General features: G+C 39.8%; 1 protein-coding gene across 1 annotated transcript in view; it reads left to right on the top strand.

The window, feature by feature from the left end:
- Nucleotides 1–18,559, top strand: part of LOC112232763 (phospholipid-transporting ATPase ABCA1-like) — a 223,467-nt gene that overhangs the window by 56,771 nt on the left and 148,137 nt on the right. Inside the window, exons 12-14 of the mRNA XM_024399987.2 lie at nt 1,388–1,519; nt 6,017–6,156; nt 7,508–7,645. Coding sequence (XP_024255755.2) covers nt 1,388–1,519; nt 6,017–6,156; nt 7,508–7,645 — 410 coding nt within the window. The remainder of the gene's footprint in view (nt 1–1,387; nt 1,520–6,016; nt 6,157–7,507; nt 7,646–18,559) is intronic.

Here is an 18,559-nt window from a genome sequence, read left to right as displayed (position 1 = left end):
CTTTACTTACCTACACACACATACACGTTTTTCTTTCACACTATTGGTTAGAACCTGTAAGTAAGCATTTCACTGTTGTATTCGGCGCACGTGACAAATAAACTTTGATTTGCACATTTGCACTCTGTACTGAACAAATAATTGCACTCAACATGCCAATTTTGGTCCCATGTTTTTATTTCTCTCAAACTTTGTGCACAAATTTGATTACATCTCTATTAATGAGCATTTCTCATTTTCCAATATAATCCATCCACCTGACAGATTTCGCATATCAAGAAGCGGATTAAACAGCATGATCATTACACAGGTGCACCTTGTGCTGAGGACAATAAAAGTAAACCTTAAAATGTGCAGTTTTGTCACACAACACCACAGATGTCTCAAGTTTTGAGGGAGTGTGCAATTGGCATGCTGACTGCAGGAATGTCCACCAGAGCTGTTGCCAGAACATTTCATGTTCATTTCTCTATCATAAGCTGCCTCCAACATCATTTTAGAGAATTTGGCAGTATGTCCAACTGGCCTCACAACCGCAGATCAAATGTAACCACGCCAGCCCAGGACCTCCACTTCCTACTTCTTCACCTGCGGGATCATTTGAGGAGGAGGAGGCGGGGGGTTGCTGAGGAGTATTCATGTCTGTAATATAGCCCCTTTGTGGGGGAAAACATTTCTGATTGGCTGGACCTGGCTGCCAAGTGGGTGGGGCTATGCCCTCCCAGGCCCACCCAGGGCTGCACCCCTGACCAGGCATGTGAAATCCATAGATTATGGCCTAATTTATTTCAATTGTCTGATTTCCTTATATGAACTTTAATAACTCAGTAAAATCTTTGAAATTGTTGGCTATTGTGTTTATTTTTGTTCAGTATAGTTAATTTCACTCCAATTTCTTCTATAAATAATGATGTAGAAAGTTTACACATCTTGCTATTACTTCATGATGAGTTTGAAAGAAGACTAACTGCTAGTGGAAAGTGAGTGGGAATTGACGGGTTATAATGTTTTCACAAGCTGATTTAGATTTCATTCACTTTTTAAAGATGCTACTTCATTACCGCTGCAATGATGTAGCATGTCTAGCTTCACAATTGTATAGTCAGTGTGAATGTTATTGATTGATTAGCCAACCATGATACAGGTTGTCGATTGGTTGTTTTCTACTGGGAAATTGACGTCTGTTCCTGCCACCACTTATTCCAGAATTTTATAATCCAAATGATGAAAATATGTTTATTTAAGATACATAAAATTATATTCTTGTTTGTCGATTAATTTACTTCCACCCTATGTGTTTTATGAAGGTTTTCAATTCGGTATCCAGGGATACGGAAGTGAAAATGACTTTCCCAGCACATTTTCTTGTTCTCCGCTTATCCTATAGGTCGATCTTGACGGGACTGTTCGCTCCAACATCGGGGACCGCTCTCATAAATGGTTACGATATCCGCACGGACATGGACACCATTAGGAAGCATCTGGGAATGTGCCCTCAGCACAACGTCTTGTTCAATGAGTAAGTTGCATTCAACAGGTGAATCGATGTTGTTCAATCGCCTCTTCCATCACCTCTCAATATCACAGTGGGCAAAACTGGTTGCAATGACGTCACTATGTCACGGTCAGGTTGTATACTGGTCGTATAAGGGATAGTTCTAAATGTACTGGGGGTGGGGTCAGGTCCAACTCAAGGTGTCATGAAAGAAAATGCATCCCCCTCCCCAATGTAAAAAGTATTTTCACATGACCCTCCCCTACTGTAAAAAAAAAAGAATCACACAACCCCCCTCATACTCATATACTTAACTCAAAATAATGTTTACAACCACAAATAACAATAACTGCAGCCATCCTCTGTTTATAAACGTGGATATTGTCTTTGGCACAGTCGATGCCAGGCAGGGCTACTGACCAGAAGGTTGAGGGTTCGCTGTCCTGCTACTGTGCCTTTCTAGAACATTTTTATTTTTTATTTAACCTTTATTTAACCAGGTAAGCTAGTTGAGAACAAGTTCTCATTTACAACTGCGACCTGGCCAAGAAAAAGCAAAGCATTGCGACACAAACAACAACACAGAGTTACACATGGAATAAACAAGCGTACAGTCAATAACACAATAGAAAAAAAAGTCTATATACAGTGTGTGCAAATGGCATGAGGAGGTAAGGCAATAAATAGGCCATAGTAGCAAAGTAATTACAATTTAGCAAATGAACACTGGAGTGATAGATGAGCAGATGGTGATGTGCAAGTAGAAATACTGGTGTGCAAAAGAGCAGAAAAGTAAATAAAAACAATATCTGGATGAGGTAGGTAGATTGTGTGGGTTATTTACAGATGGGCTCTGTACAGCTGCAGCGATCGTTTAGTTTCTCAGATAGCTGATGTTTAAAGTTAGTGAGGGAAATATAAGTCTCCATCTTCAGCGATTTTTGCAATTCGTTCCAGTCATTGGCAGCAGAGAACTGGAAGGAAAGGCGGCCAAAGCAGGTGTTGGCTTTGGGGATGACCTGTGAGATATACCTGCTGGAGCGTGTGCTACGGGTGGTGGTGTTATCATGACCAGCGAGCTGAGATAAGGCGGAGCTTTACCTAGCATAGACTTTTTGATGACCTGGAGCCAGTGGGTCTGGCGACGAATATGTAGCGAAGTTCAGCCGACAAGAGCATACAGGTCGCAGTGGTGGGTGGTATAAGGGGCTTTGGTGACAAAACGGATTGCACTGTGATAGACTGCATCCAGTTTGCTGAGTATTGGAAGCTATTTGGTAAATGACATCGCTGAAGTCGAGGATCGGTAGGATAGTCAGTTTTACGAGGGTATGTTTGGCGGCGTGAGTGAACGAGGCTTTGTTGCGAAATAGGAAGCCGATTCTAGATTTAATTTTGGATTGGAGATGTTTAATATGAGTCTGGAAGGAGAGTTTACATTCTAGCCAGACACCTAGGTATTTGTAGTTGTCCACATATTCTAAGTCAGAACCATCCAGAGTAGTGATGCTAGTCGGGCGGGCGGGTGCAGGCAGCGAACGGTTGAAAAGCATTCACTTGGTTTTACTAACATTTAAGAGCAGTTGGAGGCCACGGAAGGAGTGTTGTATGGCATTGAAGCTTGTTTAGAGGTTAGTTAACACGGTATCCAAAGAAGGGCCAGATGTATACAGAATGGTGTTGTCTGCGTAGAGGTGGATCAGGGAATCACCTGCAGCAAGAGCGACATCGTTGATATATACAGAGAAAAGAGTGGGCCCAGAGAATTGAACCCTGTGGTACCCCCATAGAGACTGCCAGTGGTCCGGACAACAGGCCCTCCGATTTGACACACTGAACTCTGTTTGAGAAGTAGTTGGTGATGAAGACGGCTGCACAGTACTGTCTTTTATGATATCGTTTAGTACCTTGAGCGTGGCTGAGGTGCACCTGTGAGCAGCTCGAAAACCAGATTGCACAGCGGAGAAGGTACCGTGGGATTCAAAATGGTCAGTGATCTGTTTATTAACTTGGCTTTCAAAGACTTTAGAAAGGCAGGGCAGGATGGATATAGGTCTATAACAGTTTGGGTCTAGAGTGTCACCCCCTTTGAAGAGGGGGATGACCACGGCAGCTTTCCAATCTTTAGGGATCTCGGACGATAAGAAAGAGAGGTTGAACAGACTGATAATAGGGGTTGCAACAATGGCAGCGGATAATCTTAGAAAGAGAGGGTCCAGATTGTCTAACCCAGCTGATTTGTACGGGTCCAGGTTTTGCAGCTCTTTCAGAACATCTGCTATCTGGATTTGGGTGAAGGAGAAGCTGGGGAGGCTTGGGCAAGTAGCTGCGGGGGGTGCGTAGCTGTTGGCTGGGGTTGGGGTAGCCAGGAGGAAAGCATGGCCAGCCGTAGAGAAATGCTTTTTGAAATTCTCGATTATCGTGGATTTATCGGTGTTGAGAGTGTTACCTAGCCTTAGTGCAGTGGGCTATATAAACTGTCGAGAGTAGATCCACAACAGATCCAAATGGAATTAAATATTCTATTCACAGGGCTTTTGTGCCATTATTCAAATGACATTTTCACTGCGGTTTACAGCCTAGAGTAGAATGTTGTACTCGCTTGAAAACAATAATGCAATTATTCATTGCATTGTGGTGTTGTAGGCTAGTCTATGTAGGATAATTGTATTGTCCCTAAAACAAGAACAATATTGGAGCTGCATATCTTCACCGTTCTTTCTTGTGCAATGGCCTCTCTGATTATATAAACTTTGACTGATTTTATGTGTGGTATGATGCTAGTTAGATCTTGTAGATCTGGACAAAAGACCCACCTACCACCTTTGTCACTATGAATGATGGATAGACCGTTAGACTGGTAGACTATATTGACCTGTGGTATAGTTATCGTGTGGAAAAGCACAGTGCATAAGGGAAGTACCAGCAGACCTTGACATAGGGGAGACCCATGCAAGCAGGTGAGGATATTTTGAAATGATATAGTAAAACCTTCAAAAAGGTGAATGTAAACATGGAAAAAAATTCTCTACCCTCCTATTTTCCCAATAAAAAAAACACAACCCTCCCCATAGCAACAAAAAAGGTTAGACAACCCCCCCTAGTTTGTTAATTGTTTACTAATAAACTAGTGAATGTGCTAGAAAGATCAACAGCTACCTATCTAGCTAGTTGACTGCTGTGGCTAGACAAAAATGACTTGTTTTGAAAGTTAATTTTGAACAGTCAATGAAACTGGGAAATGTCCATGGCCGGCATTGTTGTCACCTTAACTGCTACATAACTTCTGAGTGATAGGAAGCAAGATTCCCATCACCAATCAGTCTACATCACTGCACACACACCCATCATTACTACGACAACTAGCTTAGCCATGTCAGCAAATGACTGCTGTCTGAATATACAGTACATATCTGATTTGGTCACTTGTAACTTGCTGTTTGGACAGACAGTAGTCCAAAATGGATTTGAAAAGCAAAACTGATTTGAGCATTAAGGCCTGCAGTGTGAACAAGGCTTTAGAGACCATCTGGTTGTAATCTGCTTACATGACCTCTTCTCAACAGGATAAACATGTTAACATTTTCATTAAATGTGTCAAATTTTACCCTGTGGGAGAGCCCACAGTTAATGTTGGACATATTCCAAATTCAATATCTACAGTAACTTGCATCTCAAATACTTGCAATATTCTGCTCCTCCATCGTCTCCATTTTCAAAAATTAAACTAAGCTTCATTCTTTCCATCCACTTTCTTCCCTCTAATAGTGTCATTATTAACCATGATCCAGACTCACTGGCTGCCATTGTTAGATATGCCCTCTCATAACCGGGTTCTCTTCCATTTTCCCCTCTGCTGAGTGATCACCTGTGACCTCCGATGCCTCACGTCTCTTACATCATGATTATGACTGAGTACTAGCGAATTATGGCCATTAATATTTATCCCAACAGAACTGAAGTGTCTATATTTAAACTGGGGCTCTCAATATTAATGCGCACGGGAGGTAGACGCTAAAACGTATGCACAGATATGCCCGCCGGCGTTGCAGTCAAGATGATTCCACAGGAGTTTGTGACATCATGCTACGAATGGAGTCGGCTCGCTGGAGTGGAAACTGTGGTGTCAGAGTTGTGTGGATTGTATTAACGTGACAGATTGAGAGTTGATGATGAAGGTGCTTAGTAGGAACTAATAAGTCATCTTTGAATCATGAAGGACCATATAAAATTGGGTAATTAAGATCTTGTTAGAGGAGTCAAGTTAATTTGAAGCCTAGTTCAGGAGGGACTATCCCATGTAACTTGAAGTACACTGAAACAACATATAGAATCAACCTTTTTTTCAATTATTATTGTCTCTGAAAATGCAGAAAATATTGGATCCACTTTTTGTACATTGGACAAAAAATGTGTACTTAGTGTTGATTTTGTGCCTAATTTCACACACTTGCATTTTGGTATTCATTCTGTTGTTGATAAGTCAAATAATTGTTTCTTAATTGTATTTCTGATTCTTAGCCTTACAGTAGAGGAGCACATCTACTTCTATGCCAGATTAAAGGGTCGAAGCCGTGATGAAGTGAAAACGGAGATGGACCAAATGATCAAGGATGTAGGGCTGCCGCACAAACGCAAGGAACTTGCCAAGAACCTGTCAGGTGTGTGTGTGTGTGCCCGTGCAAATATTTGTGTCCTTGGGATCTATATGTATCGAGGGATTACAATCATGCACAAATGTTGTAGTAGCTCTCTACCCCAGCCACCACTTGTCAAACCGAGTGTATGTACGTACGTGCCTGTGGAAATGCACCTATGGATGTGTGTTAGGTGTATAATCCATTGTCTGGGGAGCAATAAATATCCTTGATAAATTGGCACCAGTCATGGGTTGCATGTGAACAAAAGCCCTGAAATAGAACTTTCAATGTACTTCTAGTCTGATACTTCCACAACACATGACACATTCACAACAGCTCCCAGTGTCATCGTCTTATGTAGCTGTCTGTCATATATCAATTTCACGCTGGACAAAAGACAATAAAACATGCTCACACACTCTGTCTGACACATGCACACATACATGACCAGTCTTACATCAAAACATATGGATTCCTCATAACCATGTACAGACCTGTTGCATTGCACAATGTCTCATATCTACTGCTGAGATGTCTATGATGTCTACGGTAAAGTTTTTACACTGATGCACAATCAGGTGTCTTCACCATTTGTGTACCTGCTTGTTATAAGGGCTCAATAATAATGGTATGAGCAATACATGGAAGGTGTGATATTCACACTGGCAATAACACTGTAGCTATCAAAAGTAGAAATGTTACACGTATCTGTTTCATGTACTTGTTGTTCTATCTGCGACAAAATGTCAAACGGACCATTAGCTACATACCTTGCCATTCTATGACACAGTATTTTCCCATCCTTATTGAGAAAGAGCCCTGGTGGTTTTGATTTCAACCAAAAACTTAACCTTTATGAAAAGAAAAAGCTGATAAACTGTAAGTGTTATCCTGAACACTCAAACACAGTAAAGGAAGAAATTGATCAGAATGAACAGCGATATACGCTTTTGAAATGTCAAAATCGATCAGCCCTATTCTTTGGTAAATTCTAGTTTTAATTTCATTCTGTGGGTTCTCATTCCTTCCCTGTATTGATCAATAAGGTCATTGATTAGCTAGGAAGTCTACACACCTGGTTTTCAAACTCTCATTTAAAGGAAAGAAAAGAAAACCTGCAGAGGTTGATTTGGAATTGGGCCTGTATGTTCTCTGAAGGGCACATGAAGTCCTATCCTATTGGTACTTATTTCCCTATACCTATCCAATTTTTTTACGGTCCACACAAGTGCTAGGGTGTATGGGTCAGGGGTCATTTTGGAATTGGGATGGGTTTCCTTTGAAGGGGGCAGGAAGTGTGTCCTTTGAAGGGGGCAGGAAGTGTGTCCTTTGAAGGGGGCAGGAAGTGACCAAACGTAAACTGTATCCTCAGGGGGAATGCAAAGGAAACTGTCGGTGGCCATCGCATTCGTGGGAGGATCCAACATCGTCATCCTGGATGAACCCACAGCAGGGGTGGACCCGTACGCCCGGAGAGGGATATGGGAACTTCTGTTGAAGTACAAAAAAGGTATGGGATCTGTCGGTCAAATTACAAATCCAATACCAAACCACTGTTGAGCTCCAGACTATAGACTATGTATGATGTGGTTTGGAGTGTTGACTTGAAGTATATTTATTATGGGTCTTATCTCTGAACACATTTCTGAGGTTACAGGAATACCCAGAGTTAAATATAACTAAAACATGCCGAGTGACAAAAAACAAATCAAGGTTGATAATTTGGCTGTGATGCTTACAGTTGAAAAAATGTAAAATTTCCTAAATTGCATCCAGTACAGATCCTAAACAAAAGTAAAAGCATGTCAAACATGATCTTACATGGTGCATCTCCTTAGACCCAGATGTATATCTTAGTAGTATTGTTGTGTGTCAGTATGATTATTGTGGCATCAGTAGCCTCTGAAACACTAGAAATATGTCCAGTCATCTGAGACCACACTGGTCCCCTACACAAGCATGCTGTAAGCCATCCATGCAAGTACATAACTTGAAATATTTTTTGGGCTTATTCTGTAAGATGTAGTGATTATGTAGACAATAAGGAACTGAGAAACAACATCTAGCCTGACATAGAGGTAGTTTTGTAAGTGTTGCAAAAAAAGGCAGCGATGGGATTAAAGGGTTGCTAAACTGAGACATAGGACCACATTCATCTATTGACAAGTTAGATTGTTTCCCTTCCAAATTCTGCAAATATGGATATCAAATACTTAAAGACTAACTTTGATGTTCCCTCTACCCATCAAAAGAACTACATTAAATATAGTACAACAAAAAAAAGAAGTGGTTTACGAGTTCAGAATATTGCCATTGACGACCATTCATTTTATGGTAAAGTAAGATAAGAAGTTATCTCTCCAGGTTTAGCCAGAAAGAACAAACAAATATTACTAATAGTAAGTTAGAGGTTCTCCAAACATAAAAAAAAATATATATATATATTATATGCTTTTGCTTTGGGCGGCAATGATGAAACTGTCTTCCCAGTCTACGGTATTGTCATGTAGACCAATAGTGATGACTAGATGACAGCGACAATAAGGCATCTGAGACGCATCCAATTCGATAACACAGTTAACACGCTCATTAATTGTTGACATTCAACTGCTTGTCACTTTGTAGCCCGCAATTTTGCTATTTGCCAAGGCTAGACAATGACTGAAAGGCAAGATATGGACATTATAATAACACATTTCCTACAGATGTCAAAGTGTTTAATGTGCATCGAGTAGCATTTCGTCCTCGCTATGTCATTAGCAGTGTTCCTTCTAATCAAGTCCGATTCAGAGCTTGAGATAACTCTCGTTTAATGAGAACATTCACATCCATAATAGTTAAGTGAGTCATACTGTATCAGGTCTTATTGGCACCAAAATGTTGATAATGGTGCTAAAGTTGATCACTGGAACAAATTGCATTGAGAGTGTATTTGTTTGAAACCAAAACCAAGGTGATATATTGCATTTTTTATTTCCTTCGCTAATTGTTTTGCTGTTTCTAGACTAAGTGTGCAGAGAATGTCCATGTTTCGGGTTGTTTGAACTGCTATTGGTTCTGTTATACTTTTGTTGTTTGTCTTTCTGACAGGATAAAACCATTAAACAGTTTACATTATCGTCTGAAAAAGGGAAGTGCTTTAAGGCTGAAACTTAAGATAAGCTTGAGTAACTCAGACTTTTGGTTAAGTTACAGGTTTCAGCCCTTAAATCTTGATTGTTCAAAGTATTTCATTGATAAGGATGTATATTATATTGTTATGCTAATTGTTTTACTAGGAAATTGTATCTTATTCTCAAAGGTTCCCATTGGTCAGTCTCAGTGATATTGATAGCGAGTAACTGACGACTTTCACACAGTTCTTTTGAAGTAGCCTTACTTGTAACTGTAGATAGTTAATTAGAAAGTACATTCTATTTTCTATGTTCAATAGGCACTAATGTTGTCCTTATGGGCCTCTTTCTCATATAGACATTTGGGTCCTCGGAATACATACCATGTTCGCTTTTAGTTATTCCTCAGAAGATCTCTTACACTCTGTAGAAGATCTTTGCTTATCTATGAGCTTCTTTGTTTTCTTCAAAAAACATATGGGGGATTTAATACATTCCAGTTAAACTTGTGCTGAGAGCACTTGACATTCCCGTATATGAATTGTAGATGTGTTAAAGAGCGACTGCCTTTAAAAAGCAACAAATCCCTTTGAAAACGGCTTAGGTGGCAGCGATATGAGTCAGAAACAGTTATTCTAGTGTCAAAATTGACTACAAAGTGTTAAGAGGATAATGTTGGTCATAAAGTCAGTCTTGTCTTAAACAGAGTTTGGAACATCTGTCCGTCACAACGGGGGGGTATGATATTTATGCTCTGTAACTTTCTCACTCATCATTATCATTATTCACAATTATCTGTGATCATGTTAGCATCCACATTAATGTAGTAGTAAAAGTGACTCCAAAATGACACAATACATTATATACCATTCAATTCTATTGATCACAACATAATCCAAAACCAAAACAAATTGCAACTGCACAAGCGGGATGTAGTCACGAGTGATGTAGTCATTGTGTGATGTAGTCACAAGCGGGACGTAGTTACAAGTGTGACATAGTCACAAGTGTGATGTAGTCATTGTGTGATAGGAATATGGGTACAAATAATACACTTTTGACTACTTTAATGAACTATAAGTGAATTTCTCCAAATACATATGAAGCCTTCAAACTAGATACATAAAGTGATTTAATTTCTAAACAGTAAATAATATACTGTATGTATGAAAATACCCTCAAATAAAAGGTGTACTGTCACCTCATATGAAACATTTGATCTCAAATCCAAGATTTTGGAGTATAGAGCCAAATAAAAAAAATATCTTTCCAAATAAATATGGAGGGGAGTGTAAATATGGGTATACATACAGCAGGGGTTCTTAAACTCTGTCAGCCTGGGACCCAAATTAGAAATTCTGTGTTTTCCTGGGATCCAAGCTCAGGAAAATATGAAACTATACGTAAATATCGGTACATTTCATTGCCCTTATGCCAAAAAAATGCAATATAGACAAAAACAAATAACAATGAAATACCCAGAAATATATTTTCATGATTATTTTTCCCCATTAAAAACACTCTTATATACCTGTCTAGGTTGGAACTGTTGCTGTTAAAATACAACAAATAATTTCATTCTGAACTGGAATAAACGGATTAATCACATCACACAGATGTATAACAGAACACACACACACACAGGCCTTTTGATCGTGCAACCCTAAGTAACAGTAACAGTGGCCTACTGTACATCTTACTGTATAAATTATTCTTGATATAAAGTCTAGGTTGGAACTGTTGCTCTTAAAATACATATTTTTTTATTCTGAACTGGAATAAACTGATTGATCACATCACACAGATGTAGACCAGAAAACACACAGATACACACAGTCCTAATGAGAGGTGTGTGGCTGGTTGAAGTTTTCAACAAGCAGGTCTATTCTGGGCTGTTTTTGACAGTGTAACACTGAGGTCATGCTCAGCATTGACACTGTTTCTGTACTTGTTCTTTAAGTATGTCAGAGTTAAGAACCCTGACTCACATAGGTACAGTCGGGGAAAAAAAGAAAAAAAAATGTGGTCAGCCACCAATTGTGCATGTTCTCCCACTTAAAAAGATGAGAGAGGCCTGTAATTTTCATCATAGGTACACTTCAACTATGACAGACAAAATTATAAGAAAAAATCCAGAAAATCACATTGTAGGATTTTTTATGAATTTATTTGCAAATTATGGTGGAAAATAAGTATTTGGTCACCAAAAAACAAGCAAGATTTCTGGCTCTCACAGACCTGTAACTTCTTCTTTAAGAGGCTCCTCCGTCCTCCACTCGTTACCTGTATTAATGGCACCTGTTTGAACTTGTTATCAGTATAAAAGACACCTGTCCACAACCTCGAACAGTCACACTCCAAACTCCACTATAGCCAAGACCAAAGAGTTGTCAAAGGACACCAGAAACAAAATTGTAGACCTGCACCAGGCTGGGAAGACTGAATCTGCAATAGGTAAGCAGCTTGGTTTGAAGAAATCAACTGTGGGAGCAAATATTAGGAAATGGAAGACATACAAGACCACTGATAATCTCCCTCGATCTGGGGCTCAACGCAAGATCTCACCCTGTGAGGTCAAAATGATCACAAGAACGGTGAACAAAAATCCCAGAAACACACGGGGGGACCTAGTGAATGACCTGCAGAGAGCTGGGACCAAAGTAACAAAGCCTACCATCAGTAACACACTACGCCGCCAGGGACTCAAATCCTGCAGTGCCAGACGTGTCGCCCTGCTTAAGCCAGTACATGTCCAGGCCCGTCTGAAGTTTGCTAGAGAGCATTTGGATGATCCAGAAGAAGATTGGGAGAATGTCAGATGAAACCAAAATATAACTTTTTGGTAAAAACTCAACTCGTCGTGTTTGGAGGACAAAGAATGCTGAGTTGCATCCAAAGAACACCATACCTACTGTGAAGCATGGGGGTGGAAACATCATGCTTTGGGGCTGTTTTTCTGCAAAGGGACCAGGACGACTGATCCGTGTAAAGGAAAGAATGAATGGGGCCATGTATTGTGAGATTTTCAGTGAAAACCTCCTTCCATCAGCAAGGGCATTGAAGATGAAACGTGGCTGGGTCTTTCAGCATGACAATGATCCCAAACACACCGTAAGAAGCATTTCAAGGTCCTGGAGTGGCCTAGCCAGTCTCCAGATCTCAACCCCATAGAAAATCTTTGGAGGGAGTTGAAAGTCTGTGTTGCCCAGCAACAACCCCAAAACATCACTGCTCTAGAGGAGATCTGCATGGAGGAATGGGCCAAAATACCAGCAACAGTGTGTGAAAACCTTGTGAAGACTTACAGAAAACGTTTGACCTCTGTCATTGCCAACAAAGGGTATAAAACAAGGTATTGAGATAACAAAAGTTTATTGACCAAATACTTATTTTCCACCATAATTTGCAAATAAATTCATTAAAAATCCTGCAATGTGATTTTCTGGATTTTTTTTTTCTCATTTTGTCTGTCATAGTTGAAGTGTACCTATGATGAAAATTACTCTCTCTCATCTTTTTAAGTGGGAGAACTTGCACAATTGGTGGCTGACAAAATACTTTTTTGCCCCACTGTATGTGGTGTCAAACTAGATAGGAACATCTACTACTTCTCAGTCAGGCAGGAGACTGCTTCCTGCTGCAGATGAGCAGCCCAGAACTGTGTGAGTGTTTATCTCAAAAAGCATCTTGCTTCAATCAGTTTATTCCAGTTCAGAATCTAAATTATTACTTGTAACAGCAACAGATCCAACCTTTTCAACAATAATATCTACAGTGAAAATGTACAGTAAGCCTGATAATTCTTCAATATCTGTACTGTTTCTTGGGGTTGCACTATCAGTAGCTAGTTAGCTTGCTTTGGCTAACGTTAGCTATTGCCTCTGTAACGTTACAAGGCCAGGGGATGGTTTAATAGAGAAACTCACATCTACTACTATGAGAGTTAGTACTCCGTTATTTCTGCTTATTATCACCTGTTATAAAATGACAACAATGCCATGCTAGTTGACTTACTTTTACACTTTCGAGGCACTGTTTCCTGAAACATTCAGCCCCATTCTGAAAGAACTCCCTGGGTTTACCGTCATGTTGTGCAAGGATGTTTGGTAAGGATGTGTCGTTTTTATTAATTTGTTCGTTTTGAGAGACGAATTACTAAGCACTTCCACACACAAAACACAGTGTGGGCGATCCTCGTTATTTCTCAAAGTTTATATGAAAGAGACAACAAGTCATCACTGTATTTGCGCTTGAGCTCAGTCAGAACACGTAGCTAGCATGAGTTCATTTCTTGACAGCGGTGAGTGACCGGCGAGTGGGAATGACAAGTCAGTGGCTGACAGCGCGTCGCAGCGTGTGTCGCGGAGTGATCTTCAAGAAAACTGCAGAAGAGATCCGGTAAACGGCGAAGAACGCGGGCATCTCCCTCTCACACTCGCGCAGCTGCCAAACTGAGCAGAGACTGTTGATAAGCAGAGAGCGCACTGAATCGAGAGCGCAGCTGCACTTGGCCAAATCAATTCCAGTAATTCATTATATAATTATACATTTACGTAGCGACCCACCATTAACAGGTCCTTTGGGTCGCGACCCATACTTTAAGAAATGCTTGTATACAGTATAAACAGTAAGTATATTAGCTATGTACACATAGGTGCCTTGAACTGAGAGAGATTAGAGTTTGACTGTAGTGGAGGTGTGGCAAGAGAGACTACACACTATTGTGCTCTAACTCAACACTCTCAAAACACTAAGAAACCCTATCCTTCCAACTCATCTTTAACTTCCATCTTATCTCAATTAAAATGTTCTATCTAGATGGGATAAACAGAACGTTTACTGAGCATTCTCTTTATGTACAGCCTGTTTGAAGTAAAATAATTAGACAACCTCAAAACTATGTTCAAGTAATGTTTCTAAACATAGACCCTTTAATGGGCATCAAGTAGTGAAGAGCTGCTGAGGAGTGTGTTGAATGTCAGTCTTAGTTAGTGGCTTCGTAATAAAAATAGCTGTATTGACATGCAACACTTCAGGCAGGTTATCAGTTTCTCATTTAATGAAACAGGTAAAGTTCAGGTATAGAAAGTGGCCACATTATTGATCTAGTTAGGATGGAATACATATTAGAAACATTGTCATTCCTTCTCCTCAGACCTCTCCCAGACCTCACCTTGTCAAGTTTGATGCTTGAGTAGTACAGGGTTTGGACTTGACTAGACAAGGGTAGAGGGTTGAGGAGGATGGGTGACGATGGACTGGTTTAGAGTTTAGGTGATAGGTGACGTCTGAAGAGGAGTGAAAATGTTCAGAATATGAATTCTGTAAATTAGGGTCCAGCCTTAGCAAGGCAGTACTATGTGCTTCCTTCAGCCTAAGTATACACACCTCAATTTGCTTGTCAATGAACAATTACTTGCTGCTGTTAAGGTGTATGAAAGTCTAAATCCCTCCATTTGATGTAGGCCTACAAGAAAAGCAGGATTTTAGATCTCCGGCACTATGTTGTATGCAGTCACAGCACAGGAGATTTACCTGCATAATCCACTACTTTGATCTATCACTTTGTGTTGTAATGCACCACAACACACCATCAATCAGTATACCTTTGTGGACTGCACACCAAACAAACACATTTATTTTACTCCCACCTTCCATCATGCAGTGTTTTTATTATTTCTCCCTGTAAACCAATGCAATCCCTTGAAATCAACAGTGAGCACGAACAGCCATGCAAAATTAGCCACGTCAGTAGTAACGAATCACATGGGACTGCCCACATGAAAAAATACTACAGTACTTACTATATAATTCTGTAGTATACTGTAGAATGCTATGCTACACACTGTAATATACCTCGATCATATGTAGTACATACTGTACTATAGAATGTTGTAGAATACTGTAGAGTACTATAGAAAAAATGCAGTATTAACTGCAAAAAAACTCTGCAGTAAATACTACAGTAATGTCTGCAAAACACTACACTTTTTTTAACTAAATAGTACATCATTTTTTTTGCATATAACCTGCCCATTCCCCTTCCCTATATCCTAATTTGTGAGAAGAAGTGAGAAACTAACTGTACATGCCAAGTATAGACCATATATCGTGTGCCCCATAGGTTACAGAAAAGAGCAGAAGCTCTGAACAATCCGTTCAGACTCCAGTGCAACCTACCTACAGGTTGTTGAACATTTTGCACTTTTAGTATTTCTAAAAGAGCAAGAAAAAAAGCCTCCACTTCTATGTCAAAGATAATAAAACAAAAACACTATTTTAAATATATCAGTAATGTTGGCAAAAACACTACAGTAATTACTAAAGTATGTACTACAGTTTTCTTTTACTGTAGTATTTATTCTATAGTTAACAGTAAATACTACAGCATACTACAGTATACTAAAGTAAATCCTGCAGTATTCACTCGTGTTTTGCTAACTTTTGTTGGCAAAAACACAAGTGAATACTAAAGAAAGTCTGCAAAAACACTACAGTGAATACTATAGCATTCCATAGTATATAGTATTTTTTTATTTGGGTTTCTGCCACACTCCTCCCAGTCTCCTCATCTCCCCCTTCAAAGATCAGCACTTTTCCAATTCACATGGAAAGCGCATTCCGTCACAATTGGAGCCACCTCACATCATCATCAGGGGGCATTGGTTTGGGACAGCATTACACTAGCATTACACTAGATAGGAAAATAGTGTTTGAGCAGTTGCTGACTAACTGTGAATAACTTTAGCTGGTTAACTGTGGTGAGGAACAAGTCACTTATTTACAGTTAGTTAGCCACTGCATCGCTCTTTGCAAGCAAACACACTGCTACCTCCAAACCTAATAATGTGGCCATCTTTTGACCATCTTTCTTCCTCTTTCCATGTGTATTGATCTGCTTGTTTGAATATTTTCAGAGTCCCATAAGATTTTAGTGAGATACTCAATCGGCATCTTGGCCATGGTAGTTAAGGTTAAAATCAAATCCAATCAAGGTTTATTGGTTGTGTACACAGATGTGGTAGATGTTATAGCAGGTGCAGCAAAATGTTTGTTACTAGCTCCTAACAATGCAGTAAAATGTCAAACAAGTAAACAAAACAAAAAAAAACTAAAATATATATACAGTGGGGGGAAAAAGTATTTAGTCAGCCACCAATTGTGCAAGTTCTCCCACTTAAAAAGATGAGAGAGGCCTGTAATTTTCATCATAGGTACACTTCAACTATGACAGACAAAATTAGAGAAAAAAAATCCAGAAAATCACATTGTAGGATTTTTAATGAATTTATTTGCAAATTATGGTGGAAAATAAGTATTTTATCAATAACAAAAGTTGATCTCAATACTTTGTTATATACCCTTTGTTGGCAATGACAGAGGTCAAACGTTTTCTGTAAGTCTTCACAAGGTTTTCACACACTGTTGCTGGGATTTTGGCCCATTCCTCCATGCAGATCTCCTCTAGAGCAGTGATGTTTTGGGGCTGTTGCTGGGCAACACGGACTTTCAACTCCCTCCAAAGATTTTCTATGGGGTTGAGATCTGGAGACTGGCTAGGCCACTCCAGGACCTTGAAATGCTTCTTACGAAGCCACTCCTTCGTTGCCCGGGCGGTGTGTTTGGGATCATTGTCATGCTGAAAGACCCAGCCACATTTCATCTTCAATGCCCTTGCTGATGGAAGGAGGTTTTCACTCAAAATCTCACGATACATGGCCCCATTCATTCTTCCCTTTACAGTCGTCCTGGTCCCTTTGCAGAAAAACAGCCCTAAAGCATGATGTTTCCACCCCCATGCTTCACAGTAGGTATGGTGTTCTTTGGACGCAACTCAGCATTCTTTGTCCTCCAAACACGACGAGTTGAGTTTTTACCAAAAAGTTATATTTTGGTTTCATATGACATTCTCCCAATCTTCTTCTGGATCATCCAAATGCTCTCTAGCAAACTTCAGACGGGCCTGGACATGTACTGGCTTAAGCAGGGGGACACGTCTGGCACTGCAGGATTTGAGTCCCTGGCGGCGTAGTGTGTTACTGCAGGTCATTCACTAGGTCCCCCCGTGTGGTTCTCGGATTTTTGCTCACCTTTCTTGTGATCATTTTGACCCCACAGGGTGAGATTTTGCGTGGAGCCCCAGATTGAGTGAGATTATCAGTGGTCTTGTATGTCTTCCATTTCCTAATATTTGCTCCCACAGTTGATTTCTTCAAACCAAGCTGCTTACCTATTGCAGTCTTCCCAGCCTGGTGCAGGTCTACAATTTTGTTTCTGGTGTCCTTTGACAGCTCTTTGGTCTTGGCCATAGTGGAGTTTGGAGTGTGACTGTTCGAGGTTGTGGACAGGTGTCTTTTATACTGATAACAATTTCAAACAGGTGCCATTAATACAGGTAACGAGTGGAGGACAGAGGAGCCTCTTAAAGAAGAAGTTACAGGTCTGTGAGAGACAGAAACCTTGCTTGTTTGTAGGTGACCAAATACTTATTTTCCACCATAATTTGCAAATAAATTCATTAAAAATCCTACAATGTGATTTTTTGATTTTTTTCTCTCATTTTGTCTGTCATAGTTGAAGTGTACCTATGATGAAAATTACAGGCCTCTCTCATCTTTTTAAATGGGAGAACTTGCACAATTGGTGGCTGACTAAATACTTTTTTGCCCCACTTTATATATATTATCAAGAAACCTCAGAACGAATCCAATTAACAACCCAAATGGTACTGTGAAAGTAATCCAAATGCAATCTATGTGTACTTTGAATGAATTTACAGATGATATACTGAGAATGATATGTAGAACAGTAGATATATTAGATATACAGTAGAATTTAGTGCATTAGGAAATTATACCGACCACTTACCTTATTCCACATTTTGTTACTTTACAGCCTTATTCTGAAATTGATTTTTTTTTAAATCCCCCTCATCAATCTACACACCAATACCCCATTATGACGAAGCATAATACCCCATTATCCATCTTGACGAAGCATAAACCGGTTTTTGGAATTTTTTGCAGTTATTAAAAATAAAATGTTGAAATATCACATTTAAGTATTCAGTATCACATTTAAGTATTCAGTACTTTTTTGAAGCACCTTACAGCGATTACAGCCTCAAGTCTTCTCGGGTATGACGCTACAAGCTTGACACACCTGTGTTTGGGGAGTTTCTCCCATTCTTCTCTGAAAATCCTATCAAGCTCTTTCAGGTTGGATGGAGAGCATCGCTGCACAGCTATTTTCAGGTCCCTCCAGAGACGTTCGTTCGCGTTCAAGTCCGGGCTCTGGCTGGACCTCTCAAG

The sequence above is a fragment of the Oncorhynchus tshawytscha genome, linkage group LG15, assembly GCF_018296145.1.
Source record: "Oncorhynchus tshawytscha isolate Ot180627B linkage group LG15, Otsh_v2.0, whole genome shotgun sequence".
In the NCBI taxonomy this organism is placed as follows: domain Eukaryota; kingdom Metazoa; phylum Chordata; class Actinopteri; order Salmoniformes; family Salmonidae; genus Oncorhynchus; species Oncorhynchus tshawytscha.
The sequence above is the reverse complement of the archived record's forward strand: the minus strand, read 5'-3'. Positions and strand labels throughout refer to the sequence as shown.